Source organism: Cicer arietinum, chromosome 7, assembly GCF_000331145.2.
Source record: "Cicer arietinum cultivar CDC Frontier isolate Library 1 chromosome 7, Cicar.CDCFrontier_v2.0, whole genome shotgun sequence".
Lineage (NCBI taxonomy): Eukaryota > Viridiplantae > Streptophyta > Magnoliopsida > Fabales > Fabaceae > Cicer > Cicer arietinum.
Window position 1 is genome coordinate 13,475,050 of NC_021166.2, and position 14,788 is coordinate 13,489,837.

The window sequence follows — 14,788 nt, forward strand, 5'->3', positions numbered from 1 at the left end:
CTAGTACACAGTTCACCTATCAACCAATAAGGAAAAAAAGGGAACTCCAAACCAAAACCAACACCTTACGTTAAATGACTTAAAAATTTTGTTGATAGAAAACATGGATTGAAAATTTTCCAACAAAATTAACCCACATTTCTTTTCTCATCCCAAGTATTCTCAAAATTAAACCAAATTTATGTGAAATGATGGATTTAATTTTTCATTTTGGGAATAAAAAATACGATATTTTTTAAGTAAAAAAATAATTTGATCCCAAATTTCTGTATTGACATTTCAAATTTAGGTTTTAGTCATTTTTTGGAAAAAGAAAATGGCATATTAGTTGGTCACGTGAATGCGTGATGGCTACGGCGGCGTGATTCTTACGCGAGCTTAGGAAAAGAAAATCTCATAGGAATAACATAACATACATTGACTTTGCCGGTTTGCATACGTAGCCGCATAAATTGATAAAAAAATATTAAAATAAATCTTTAGTCTCAATAAAGTTTTATAATTTTATTTTTAGTTTATAGTTTTTTATTAACTTTAAGTATTTTAATATTTTATAAATGATTTTATTTTTATTTATAAGTTATTATAAAAAATATTTTATAAAATTTGATTTTTTTTTATTAAATATTAAATGATTAAAAATTTATATTTAATTTATTATTTATTAAAAATAATGATTTTTATAAAAAATCACCAGATATGTTGTGAAAATTATAAAAAATTCAAAACATATTGATTTAAAATTGATAAAGTTTTGTATATAAAATTTAAAATTTTATAAGAATTAAAAATTTATTTGAAAAATAAATAAAACATCGAACCACAATTGGTGACAATCGATAATCAAATCAGGACCGTACGTTCTATAGTAGCATCAATTCTTAGAATAGAAGCAGCTTCATTTGCACAACAACGAAAAGAGGAACAAAGAAAAGAACGATAGTGTTTCGTTCCCGTCCAACGCGGAACCACTGACTCGACTCGGAGCGAGTGAAATTCGTGACTCGGAAGAGTAATACACACCGCGCACCATGTCTGGTATTGCTCGTGGACGCCTTACTGAGGAGCGCAAGTCATGGCGGAAGAATCATCCTCATGTTCGTACTATAACTACTTCAACTCCTTTGTGGTTATTTTCTGAATCGTTTCCTCTTTGATGGAATTGTTTGATTTTAATTGGTTTCGTTTTTTTTGTTCTCTTCTTTTGTGATTTAGGGTTTTGTTGCGAAGCCAGAGACACTGCCTGATGGTTCTGTGAATTTGATGATTTGGCATTGCACTATTCCTGGAAAATCTGGGGTGCGTTATTTTTCGTCCGTTAATGTTTTGCTGATTATGAGTGAAATTCCCAAGTATTTTTTGAAAATTAATTTTTTTTGCTTGGTTTTGGGGGTGGTGTGGGGATAGAGTATTACCATTCTCTTTTTAGTTTTTTATTTTTATTTTTTTTATTTTATAAATTGCGGAAGTTGTTGTGTGAAAATTGGGTATTTCTTTCTGTGATTTTAGATTTGGTTACTTGTGTGTGGGGGGGTAAGGTCGGGGGATAGTTATTAAGCACCTACACCACACCAATGAAACACTGACAAGGACACTAAAGACGGCACTAGGTTCTAATTTGAGAAGACGAAAGTGATTAAATGTAACCATTTGTGTGATGGTGTCAGATGGTAGGCTATCGAGCACGAGATATGTTTTCAATTTGAAGTGTCGGTGCTACATCTTTCCCTTTCACACTTGTTGGCGCACAAGTACTTGTAGTATTGCTTGCAGTCCAGTCACTTGCTTTATAAGTTAGTTGCCTGAACATAATGCATGCATTCATGGATGGGAAGAGAAGAGACTACTATCCAAATATATAATGTCTGGGAATATTTTGAATGTCCTCTTTTTCATAACCAAGGTTTTAAATTGCAGTTGTCTCGCAATCATTGATGTTGTGGAGAATTGCAGTCAAGTTCATGTTAAAGTCGCCGACAGTTTAGTATAACCCTGTTCAAAACTAATCACCATTGTCAGGATATTTTTACTGGGTCGTTTTCAGTTATTCAATGTGTAGCATCTTAAGAGACAGTTCTCCAATTGAAATACTTATAATCCACAAGAACTTGCTTGACAATCATTTTTCTTTCTATGTTATGACTTCACTACACTAGTTTATCACTAAAAAAATTCTCTCTCGCATCTTCCGTATTTCTGAATTATTTTTCATACTTATCACATATTCTTCACATGTCTTAATATTGATTGCAAGATATGATTTTGTTTATAAAATATGAAAATAGGTATTAGGAATTTGTGTTAAACTCAACACTTATTGACCCTGACTGTAATGGACACGGTTTTTCGTCTGCTCATCCTTGTACTGCTGTATTATGTGCCAATATCTCTCTTTCGACGTCCTTTTGTCTATAACCTTTAATTCATCCAGTTAAAAATTTGACAGTTTGATGCTCAGATTAGAGACAGTGGGTAAATTATTTCTAAGGTGTTTTGCAAAAAGGAAAACAGTAAAAAGTTTAACCATTTTAATAACTGGGCTTATTAATTAACCATTTATTAAGCATAACATTCCTCATAGTTGTAAATGTTAAAGGTTTCTTGCTGTGAAGAGTCTGAGAAACTGACAGCCAGTTAGTTTTTGGCGTTCTGACTATTTTTCCTCTTTAGTATTTAGTCACATTGTTCTGGCTGAGAAATTTTGTTTTGGGTCTTACAATTATGTGTTGAAAACTTGAAAGGTATGCTCAAGGCACGGGCACCAGAGGCATGTTTCTTAGTTCTTACCGAAGGCTTAGTAGTTCCCCAATCATCAAAAGGCCCCAACCCTGCGTATTCTTTGATTACACTCATCGATTGAAATTAGCATTTAATTATCCACTGAGGAATTAGAAATTTCAGGTTTTTTGGGCAAAAATGGTCAATGCTAACAAAATCAGGTCTGGTATGATAGAAAATTGTTAGCTACGAAACCAAAATTCACGTCGTCCTCATACCTATACCGGACTCATATCTCGCTGGGTACTCGTGGGCAAGTACCAAGTACATATCAAATTTTAGGTAGATCAGTGTTATTAAATGGCAACCATGGAGCTTCCATTCTGCAATGGCATGACGGATATTTATGTATATTATCTCACTTCACATAATTCTCTCTCTACAATATATAGCCAAAGATAACTTTGACTGATAATAGTTGATACTATGAGCTTTTAAAATGACACTTAAAAAGTAACTGAGGGAGTGGTAAATTATGAAAAATATTGTTTTTAATTATATGTTATACTTATTTGTGATTAATATCTATGCTCCTTTGATTACTAGCATCCGTTCTTGTATGTCTAAGTTTTGGTCTGTGTTGTTGTCATTGACTCCTTGATGGAAGGAAACTTCTGCGCCGATTGGCTTGCCAAAACAATTTCTTCTGTGGATACCATTATTTATGCAGCTTTGGAGCTCGTGCCCTGCTATGTCTCACCTCTTATTGGTGGATGCCTTAGAAGTTGCCTTTGTTAGGCCTTAGTTTTGTCTTTCTTGTTTTCTTCTTGATAAAGCAAAATTGTGATTAATATCTTTTATATAATCAAGTGATTTCAAGTCAAATTTATGTTAACATCCAGTAGTTTGTTTTTTTAATAATCCCAGTATCGTACTTTTATCCATGCAATGTAGGAAGCTAGCCAAGTCATCTCACCTAGTGTTTGATTGCATCAAACTATCAAGAAGAGAGGAATATGCCTCTATAATTCATAAACCTTATCATCCCCTAAAATTAATTGTTTAAATGTATTTTGTATAATTTACATGTAATGAAATGAACTTTGTTTAAAAATGCTATCGGTGCAGTTCCTATTCATTTTAACAATGCAGTCCAGGATTGTGTTGTTTGGCAAGGCAATCTGACAGGTATTTATACTACTAATTCTGGCTATAAGTGGTTGCTTCAGAGATCAGGTATAGGTGGTCAGAATCCCTCTTTAAATTGGATTTGGAATGTCCAAGCTCCCCAGAACCTCAAGTTTTTCTTTTGGCTTATTGCTCACAATTCCATCTCCACTCTTCAGATGCTGCATCAACGTGGAATGGCCACTTCTAGCATCTGTCTGAGATGTATGCAGGGGGAGGAGACTATCCTGCATTGCACTTGAGATTCACCTTTCTCTAATCTTTAAGGACTGCTTTGGCTTCACATAACCTTTGCTCTGGGTAAAAAACTGCTTTACCAGTTCCTCATAACACCCTGTACCCTTATCTTGGCAGGCCTGTGGTGGGTTTGGAGATTTAGAAGCCTCAAATGCATTACAAAAGAAAACATGACTAACAACCGGTTATTGTCGGTCAATAGCAACCTGGTTTCCTTGATTCATGCGTGTCAAAGTTCTTAATACCAGCTTCTTTGGTTTATTTGCATTTGATAAATGCAAGGCTTAGAAATTACTTAAATATGTTACCCATTAAAGTTTTGTAAAAGAATCTCACATTGTTCTCTGTCTTCATTGCTAGGATTGAATTTGCGAATTAATTAAGCATTTTTTTTTGTTGAATATTTATCCTCTAATTTTCATCATATTAATTTTACATAACTTTCTGCAGACTGATTGGGAGGGTGGCTACTTCCCACTTACACTACACTTTAGTGAAGACTATCCTAGCAAGCCTCCGAAGTGTAAATTCCCACAAGGGTTCTTCCACCCTAATGTTTACCCATCAGGAACAGTTTGCTTGTCTATACTTAATGAAGACAGTGTAAGTACATTTTTCTTAATAATTACACGACTTCTTAAAACTAATTCATATAGTGTGATTTAATTAACATTCTAAACAAAATGATTATAGGTTTGTTATTACATGTAGGGGTGGAGACCAGCCATAACAGTGAAGCAAATTCTTGTGGGCATTCAAGATTTGCTTGACCAGCCAAATCCTGCTGATCCTGCCCAGACAGAAGGCTATCATCTATTTATCCAGGTACTTAATAATTAATTCTTGTGGGCTACCAGAACTTGCTTGACAAGAAACCCAACTGTTTTTTGTCTGGTTTAGAAACAAGGCATAGGTCAACACAGTAATATACTTTTTTAAGTGTTCATGATCCATATATCAGTCTTCTTTCCTGATGATTGGCGATATTAGGATTGTTGGTGCTCACATGCTTGAATAGTGTCTTGAACATGATTGTCAAATGCGCGCGCTAGACCGTGAGATCTCACGCGTTGTTCAGCCTCCACTGTGCCAGAAGGGCCGGAACGCAGTGGAAGATCGCAAGATCATAGAGCAGTGCACTTCTCTCGTGCCGTTGGTGAACTTTTTTACCCATCAGACCTGGTTCACGGGGAATATTTTCTGACCCTGTTTTCCATCCAGCACCCTCACTTGCCGAGAAGAAACAAAAAAGAAAGAAGGGTGAGGCTGAAAAATACAGTAGGGCGGCGGTGAGAGAAGCTGTCTTTTGGAGAAGATGAAGTTTCAGTTTCAATTTTAGGGTTTCTTTCTACACTCTTCTCATAATGGACCAGTTATAAAACCAAAATAGGCCAAGCAATTGTAGAGCGTTGCCCAAAATACTTAAAAAATAATATGACATGTATTAGTAAATAAACTGAACTAAAAAATACTTAAAAACTAATCTAAACTGAACTCAAAATACTTAAAACATTATATAACCTGTATTAGTAAATTAAAAAAAATGAAACAGAAAAGAAAATTGTTTGTATATATAGTATAAATTACTTAATAAATAATTTTTGATGTAACTTAAAATAAATATTTTAATATAACTTATTTAATATATATATTTATAGTATTAATTATGTAATTTTATCTCTTTTGTGGGATCTTACGATCTGTGTTATGATCCCACAATTTACGATATTCCGATACCCAAATGATCTTTGGTGGGATCTCGAGTTTGACAACCATGGTCTTGAACATGGTGCATTATGAATAATAGGTGCCTGAGCCCTTGTGTTTCGATACGGAACATTTTATAGCCACCTCTTTATTTCTTGGTCGATTAAGTGGGGATTTAAATTTTGTACCACTAAAAGTGTCTTTACATTGTTATAATTTTTGCAGGATACAACAGAGTATAAGAGAAGGGTCCGGCTACAGGCGAAGCAGTACCCACCTCTTCTCTAGTGCTATTATAAACTTAAGAAACAATTGTTAGTATGGTAGATGTTTGCTCTTTTCTCCTTTTTAAACTGTTTTACTGTGATAATTGGCATGCATAATATGCAGACACCGATGTGTTCACTATTTATGCTTCTTCTCAAATCTGGATGAAGTGGTTTAATTATGAATACCACATACTTTGCGATAATAAACTAAAAAAAAGAAAACACAATCACCAATATTTTGTCTGAGGTAGGATTAGTGGATATTATTTATTATTAATTCAGAATAACACAAATATAAATTTATTAAAAATAAAAAAGATAAATTTATAAATATATTTATAATATTAAATTAACATTTGGCATGCATAATATGCAGACACCGATGTGTTCACTATTTATGCTTCTTCTCAAATCTGGATGAAGTGGTTTAATTATGAATACCACATACTTTGCGATAATAAACTAAAAAAAAGAAAACACAATCACCAATATTTTGTCTGAGGTAGGATTAGTGGATATTATTTATTATTAATTCAGAATAACACAAATATAAATTTATTAAAAATAAAAAAGATAAATTTATAAATATATTTATAATATTAAATTAACATACTAAAATTAAAAAAACGGCTATAAATTTAATAAAATTAAAGTGAACAAAATCATATATTTAAATCGACAATTGTAAATACTGAAATTATTAATTAAATTTATTAAATTTAAATCAAAAATTAATTTATCAATCTGAATAAAAATAGATATTGTATCAAACGAAAAAACAAAACAAAATAAATATCATACTTAATTAGCAACATAAAAAAAAATACAAAGAAAACAGATCCATATAAAAGTTATTTATTTATGTAGAATAATATCCGAAGCTACTCTTTTCTATGTTTTGCCAAACTTAAGAACTTTTTCCTCGGTAACGAAAGTGACCTGAACTTGTTTTTTTTTTCCTTCCATTTTTACTATTTGCTTTTTATTTACCTTGGGACTTGGACTATAATCTTATACAATAGCTGATCTTAAACTTAAGCAATATTTTTCTTTAAAAAAAATGGTCAACAAAGTCAATTTTTTTTAATAAGAAAACTTGATTTTGATTATTTAATTCTATAAAAATTTAATCTTATAGTTTCAGTTTATATAAAATAAAAATATAATTTTTAAATAATCTTTTCAAATATATTTACAATAATGTAAAAGTTCATAAAAAAATGAGCTTAAACTTTAATTTATATTCATATTTTTGCTACTTTTATTTTTAATTTTTTACATTTATACTGATTCACGAAATTGATCTTCATATTTTAAAAGTCGAGAATTTTGATCTACTCATATAATTTTTTAATTAAAAAATAGCAATGTGACATGCTTTAAATAACATGAAATATAATACGACAATATAATATATAATTATATATTATAAAATTGCATATTGCGTCATTTAAAATCTATAAAATTATTTTTTAGTTAGAAAATATGAGAAAGACACAAAAACTGTTAACCGTTAACTTTTAAAATAAAAATTATCAATTCCGTGAATTGATAATAATAGAGGGATCAAAACTCTAATTAAATTAAATTTTTATAGCATTCCAAACATGCTTGTAAAAAGTCATTAAATTTATTTAGAGTTTAAGGAAAATTAAACATTTTTCACTTTTGTAGGAACTAAAACTGATTATTGGAGAATTTTGTAGGGATTAAAGTTGCATTTTTATTTTATAAGAATTAAAAGTAAAATGCTAAAATTTTATAGAGACTAAAAACATATTTAATCCTTATTACTATTTTATTATCTCAATAGATAAAGTATTATTACTATTCTTTATAATATGTTTTTTTTTATAATAGATGACCTTACAATTTTATAATTATTGATAAAATTCAAGCCGTAAATATTTAAAGTTGTAATTTATAGAAAATAATAAAAATCACAATTTTTTTTGCAACTATTTATTTTATTTTTGTGATGAAAAATAATTACACTCATTCATAAATTAAATCGGTAGAATATATCAATCGATAACAATAAAAATTAAAAGTCACTAAAATAAAAAGTGATGGATGTGCGAACAAACTCACGACACCTAGATTAATAACATAAAAGATAAATTGTCTCTCTACAAATAAGACAAAGTCTACAAATATAATACAATTATAATTAGTGTATAGAAAAAATCATGTCTCTGGATCTATTTATTGATTTTCTAATTTCATATTGAATCAAAGCTATTATGTTAATCTGAATCAAATAAACACTACACCAAGACTTGAAACTAAAACAGCGCTGCACTAAAGCGACAAAATCATAGAAAAACCCGAAACAAAAACTAAAGACTTAATTGCAATTTTGCTCCTCTTATTTTCACCAATTCGCAAAATTTGTATCCTTTTTTAAAATTCAACAATTTTAGTTCATCCCTTATACTTTTTAACTAAAAAATAATGTTTTGACATATTTAAATGACACGACATACGATCTTTTGACGTAAAACCATTTAAATGCATAATTATTTATATGTTTTTAATTAAATTACACAAGTGAAGAGTTTTAGAAGTGGAAATTAAAGTTTTTAAAGGATTTAATTGCAATTCCATGAGCATTAAGCATTCAACATTATCGTATTATATGTCACATTTTTTAAAATATGTCACGTAACTATTTTTTAGTAAAGAAATTCAAAAGAAAGACCAAAATTATTGAATTTTAAAATAGAGAAGTCAATTTTATAAATCAATAAAAATAGAGAAATTAAAATTATAATTAAATTAAAATTAAATATACATATAAGTTACATATGTAAATAAAAGAAAATGAAAAAAAAAATTATATAAGTGATTTGAAAGAAAAAAGTAACCCAAATCATATCTTTTCGGTGGATGAAAATTAAAAAGAGGGAAAAGAAATTGGTGGCACCTAGGTTTTTCAAGTCTAAAAACGTTGTTTGTGCAATTAATTTATAGAAGCTTATTTTTTTCTTTGGTAGAACTTTTTAGAAGCTTATTAATTGACTAAAAACGTACAAATTTTGAATAAAAAAGAATACTTACAATTATAAAATAAAATAGACATAATTCATCAAGCGGTTTCTTAACTTAATTTTAGATAATATTTTAATATTTTATTTAATTTAATTTTAAGCAATAATTTAATTATGTCTTAAAATATCAACAATATTTTTTTTACTGAAATTCATAAAATTAATTAAAATTTTCGAATAAAATCCATAAAATTTATTACCAATTTAAATATATAACTCAAATATTCAAATAAATTCATATTTCTATCTCCAACAACATCAAATTTATCAAATAAATAATGAAAATATTAATTTATTTGAAATTTGCATTATGAATTTGATCAAATTTGCATTATTTAATGAATTTTTTGAATTTCTGTAAAAAGACCGATAACATCATTAATATTTTAACACATAAATTATCAAATTATTACTTTAAATTAAATAAAAAACCAAATAAAAAAAGAAGAAATTATTATTTAAAATTAAATTAAAATTAAGAAACCGTAAAAAATATTATACCAATAAAATACTACAACAAAATCTAATACATTTAAATCATTTTTATAGACATCTAATTTGGCTGTCCTTTCATTGGCACCATAAATAGAACTCAACCCTCTTTCAAACTTAAATATACATTTAATTTAACAATAACACCTGACAGTAATAATAAAAGTGTAAGCACATACTTCTATCATTTTGTGAGAATCCTAAGTGACCAATTGCAAGTAGGGACATACATATGTTAGCTTTTATTCAATTCTAAGGGAAAGAAACCTTGTTATAGGAAAACGCAAGGTCAGTTCAACATTCATTCCTTTACTGCCAAATTACCCATTTGAATTCCACTGAAGTCCGAGAATCCTATATTTGTATCGTTGTTGTTTTAAAAAATATAGAATTTATTTTTATATTTATAATAATGAATTTGAATCTTGATCTTTGTATTTCGATCAAAATACTATATTAATGTTTTGATTTTGTGAATACAACAAATCCAAATTGTATAGAATTTGGCACCACATTTTCATGGAATGTGTTTGGTGCCCGATCTAAGTATTTTTTAATACTTATATTAATAAAAAATCGTAATTTATACAGGTTTCTTTGAAGGTTTATTGGGAGGAGATTGTGTGCTGAAGAGAGTAAAACATACTTCTTTTATTTAGTTCTTCCTTGTTGTGTAACCTACGTTAAACTCATACCAAATTATATCACAAAAAAGAAATCCTCAAACTAGCTAAATTTCATTAAGAGATAAAGTCAAGACTTTATGAAAACAATATTTAACTACAAAAATGTAAGGTCATATGCCAATTAAAAAGTCGCTTCCAACCTATTAAAATAAATATAAATAATTTTATAATATTTTTATTTTTATTTTTTTAATTCATATAATTATATTTTTATTACTAATAAATATATATTCTTTCTAAATATTTAGCCATGTTTGACCTATAAAAAAGACTTTCGGTTTATAAGTTTATGTTTTGACAAACTTTAAAGTTTTATTTTAAGATGTGGGATTTGTTATTGTGCAATAGAGACCAAGACTCCTCTATTTCTATCATGTCCATTTGCTACTAGGATATGGTTTTAGCTAGACTATATTTTTTTATTCTCAAATTGATAGTAGTTTAGTTCAACATCTTCTTCTCATATGTGGCAAATGCTGATCTCCAATGCATAGATGCTATTTTGGTCAAACATGATCTTTATTATAGACACTATTTAATATTGTAGGAATCAAACCCGCTTCAATAGCAAAAGTCTTCTTTTTCACATTGTCATCAACATAATTGTTGTCAATGTATCTTTATCTAACAACAACACTTCTAGCCGTCTTAAATTTTATCTAGAAATTTCAAATTCTCAAGTCATTCCATGTTAAAACTCATCCTCCTAAGGCTCCTATCATCAAGGAAGTGGTTTGACATCCTCCCAAAGATTATTAGATTAAATGTAATACTAATGGAGTTGTTTATGACTGTCCTGATTTTGCTGCTTGTGGAGGCATATTTAGGGACAATTATACTATTTTCCTAGGTTGTTTCGATGTGAATTTGAGGATTACAATTGCATTGCATGTTGAACTTATGAAAATTATGATTGCTATTGAAACAAACTACAAGAATGAGTGACACTTTCTATGGATTGAATCTGGTTCTCAATTGACAAGTATGGTTTTCAAGAATCATAGTCAATTTCCTTGGTCTATTAGAAATAGATGATTTAATTGTTTTGAGATGGTTAAATGAATGAGATTTATTATCTCATATTTTTAGAGAAGGTAATCAATGTGGATTGTTAATTTGAGACTTCACATTGTTAACACTCACCAGTTGGACATTTTTCCTACTATTATTTCATATCTTTTCAGTAGAAACAAGATTGCTCTTCTTGAATATAAATGATGCTTATTTATGTAGGTATTTAGTGCACGCTTTTTCTTTTCTTCATCATAGTTTTATTCCATAAGATTTTCCTAGTAAGATTTTTAACGAGACAATAGTTTGTATTTTTTAAGATTGTTTTCTTGTGTTTTGATACAGTGCTCCCATGAATTTAGTATTTTTCTATTTTATTTTGTTTTTAATAATATTTTAAAATATTGTAAATAATAGATAATTGACTTTGAATGTTAACATAATTGTGATATCAAGCGAAGCATTTGCACTTTTTTTTTTTTGCTTAAAAAAAACTTTAAAGTTTTATCATATATAAACTATGTAATTATTTTTAGCTTATAAATCTTTTTACATACTTTGAGATGGAGTAGAGATAACACACCCGACTCGAGCCTTGTATTTTTAAAACATATGAAATCTAATTAACAGAAGTCTTGTGATATCCAACTTACTTCCATTCCTAATTCTAGTCACTACATTAATCCCTCTCTATATTTCAAAATGTGTTAGCTTCTTTAATTATTTCTTCTCACTATCTTTGTTAAAAAAATATATAATCTTCTCACTTTCTTATCAAAACCAAAATATAGCTAAAGAGTCTGTTCTCGTTTTTATTTTTATAATAACAATATGTTTCTTAATTAATTATAATAAGCTTGTGATTACTAATTATAAATTTTCTTGTGTCTCTCACAGAAAGTTAGGTTGGATATATAACTGAGGAAGTTGGGGACAATAAAGTCAGTGGGCCTGACGGTACCCAACTCAGTCGAGAGAGAAAGGGATGGGGGAGTGGGCCTGGGCTTATAAATAATTGAACGAAAGAAAACGAAACTGAAGTTCGTTGGTGCTGTTTCCACATGAGGAAAACACGTTCCTAAACTATAGCCTCGTCCAACTTCCATTACCGGAAGGTTGTTTTTTGTGTTTGTGTAATTGTGTCCCCACTTATTAGCCGAGTGCATATGTGTTTTGAGTCTTACATCATAGATTGATAGATAGACACCTATACTAGAGTTTTTTAAGTTTGAACTTTGTTGATAATTAGTATAGATAATAAAATATGTAGCATCTCACTGTGGAAGTTGAACTTCTAATATAAAAATTATTTATCATTTTGTGACTATGTACTATATATTGAGCTGAATGTACAAGTATTGTCTCTCATGTGACATTAAAACCCATTTAAATCCTTGCTATTCATTAAAAATTATTACAATAAAATAAAAGGAGAAAAAAAAAAAATTAAGGTAGAGATGTCTACACACAAAAACGGAGAGGATTTTTTTATTTCCTGTAGACAGCGTGTGTAAATAGAAGTATATATAAGATATCAACGTCAATAAAATTAATGATAGAAATTTCTATGATTAAGTATATGCCACAAATCTTATTAAAAGAAAAAAAAACTATATGCTACAAAGTATATTTATGATAATAATTATAGAAGCGAAGTTGCTTAGATTACAAAACATACAACAGATTTACAAAACTCATGTAATGTTTTAGAAAACAAGATCTCAAAAACTTTGTTGCAATATTATAAGTTGATATACCCAACTCATCATTTTCAGATGGTTGACATAATGACTTTTCTCTAATGAAAATATGTTGTATATAAGATAAATGTTTTTTTTTAATGACAAATTAGTTAAAATATGATCTTTTATAAATTATAAATGAAAAATATTATTATAAATTATAGGATTATTGAGTTGAAGATGAATTTTATATTGAAAATAAATTTAAGAATTTGAAATAAATTTTTTTTTTTAGAATATTTTATATTGTTTGATAAAAAGATATCAAATGAATACATAAAATGCTCGATTGTTGCTACAAAGATTGTGAAGAAATTTTTCATCTTCTTCACTGAAATTTTCTTCTTTTCATTCAAAATCAAAATCTTCGTAATTGTTGTGAATTGTGGCACAATAGTATCATTTTAATTACAACCAAGACAACCATAGCATGCTATAATAGACAAGATTATAAAGTTGAAAATAAATCTCCTTTCAAAAATAAGCTCGAGATTTTGATACTAAATAAAATTTCTTAAAATATTTCATATTGATTGATTAAAAAAATATCAAAAGAATACATTAAATACTCTTTATATAGAGCTAGTTTAGACATAGTAAAATAACTACTACTAACTACCTCTAATTAACTTTATTTTTTCTAATACAAAAATATAGCTAGTAAATACTTAACAAACTAGCTACCTCTTACTACCTTTATTATATCTAATACAAAATATCTAACCTCTTAAGGATTATGTATTTCATTAGTAGTGTATTTTGAATGTCTTGTAGATAAAGAATTGAATAAAATTATAGTACACTAATTATAATTTATCGTATAAATCATGCATGAGACAAATATTTATCATTGATCATTTAGTTAAAAGATTATCTTTCAAGTACCAATTAATACAAATTTATATTTCATAATTAGTAGGAAAAAAAATACATTTATCAACCTTTAAGTTTAGTTCAATTCTTGCATATGTTTTCTCCCTCTCAATTTGGTCCTTTAAGTTACATTTTATTTGCGCCGGTAGTTACTTGTTTCATTTTCAACAAAGATTAGTGCAATTAAAAACATTTGATTATTAAAAACTCTACCAAATGCTGTAATAATTTGTCTCTCATAATAATCCTTCAGAAAATATTAATCAAACGTTATAAATTGTCTTTTATTAATTTTCTCTACAACCATTTTAACACATGTCTAGCCTTCAAAACTTTGTAATAAAGGTTTATTCACATAATCAAGGTTATTAACTTCCTCCGCTAGCAAAAGTTTGAACAATCAACTCATTATGATGTTTCAATTAGATCTTAACATTTTATTATTGTAATTCGATAAAATTGTTAAATTTAAAAGACCACGTGTGGAATTTAATATAATATATAGGTTAATGGTGCAAACGAGATATAACTTAAAAGACTAAATTGAGAGGGAAAAAACTTAAAAAATCTAAGGAGGATTTGACTAAGTTTATAGGCTTTAAATTGTATTTTTGCCTAATTAGCGCTGTATCTTTTGAATATTTTGTAGATACAAATTTGAAGAAAAGTATAATACACTGAATAATTTAAACTTGTAAAAAATACTCTTAAATGTCTATAAGAAACAAGACAAATATATATATATATATATATATATATATATATATATATATATATATATATATTCCTTTAATTTTCTCTTTCTCTACGCTTAT

At 28.2% G+C, this 14,788-nt stretch overlaps 1 protein-coding gene across 1 annotated transcript; it reads left to right on the top strand.

Moving 5' to 3' along the window:
• Window positions 1-878: 878 nt before the first annotated feature.
• LOC101495599 (SUMO-conjugating enzyme SCE1-like) lies at window positions 879-6,262 on the top strand. Its single transcript, XM_004509059.4, has 5 exons — window positions 879-1,097; window positions 1,216-1,299; window positions 4,594-4,746; window positions 4,855-4,968; window positions 6,076-6,262. Exons 1-5 carry the CDS (start codon window positions 1,032-1,034, stop codon window positions 6,136-6,138), a joined length of 480 nt encoding a protein of 159 aa, XP_004509116.1. The 5' UTR covers window positions 879-1,031; the 3' UTR covers window positions 6,139-6,262.
• Window positions 6,263-14,788: the final 8,526 nt, after the last annotated feature.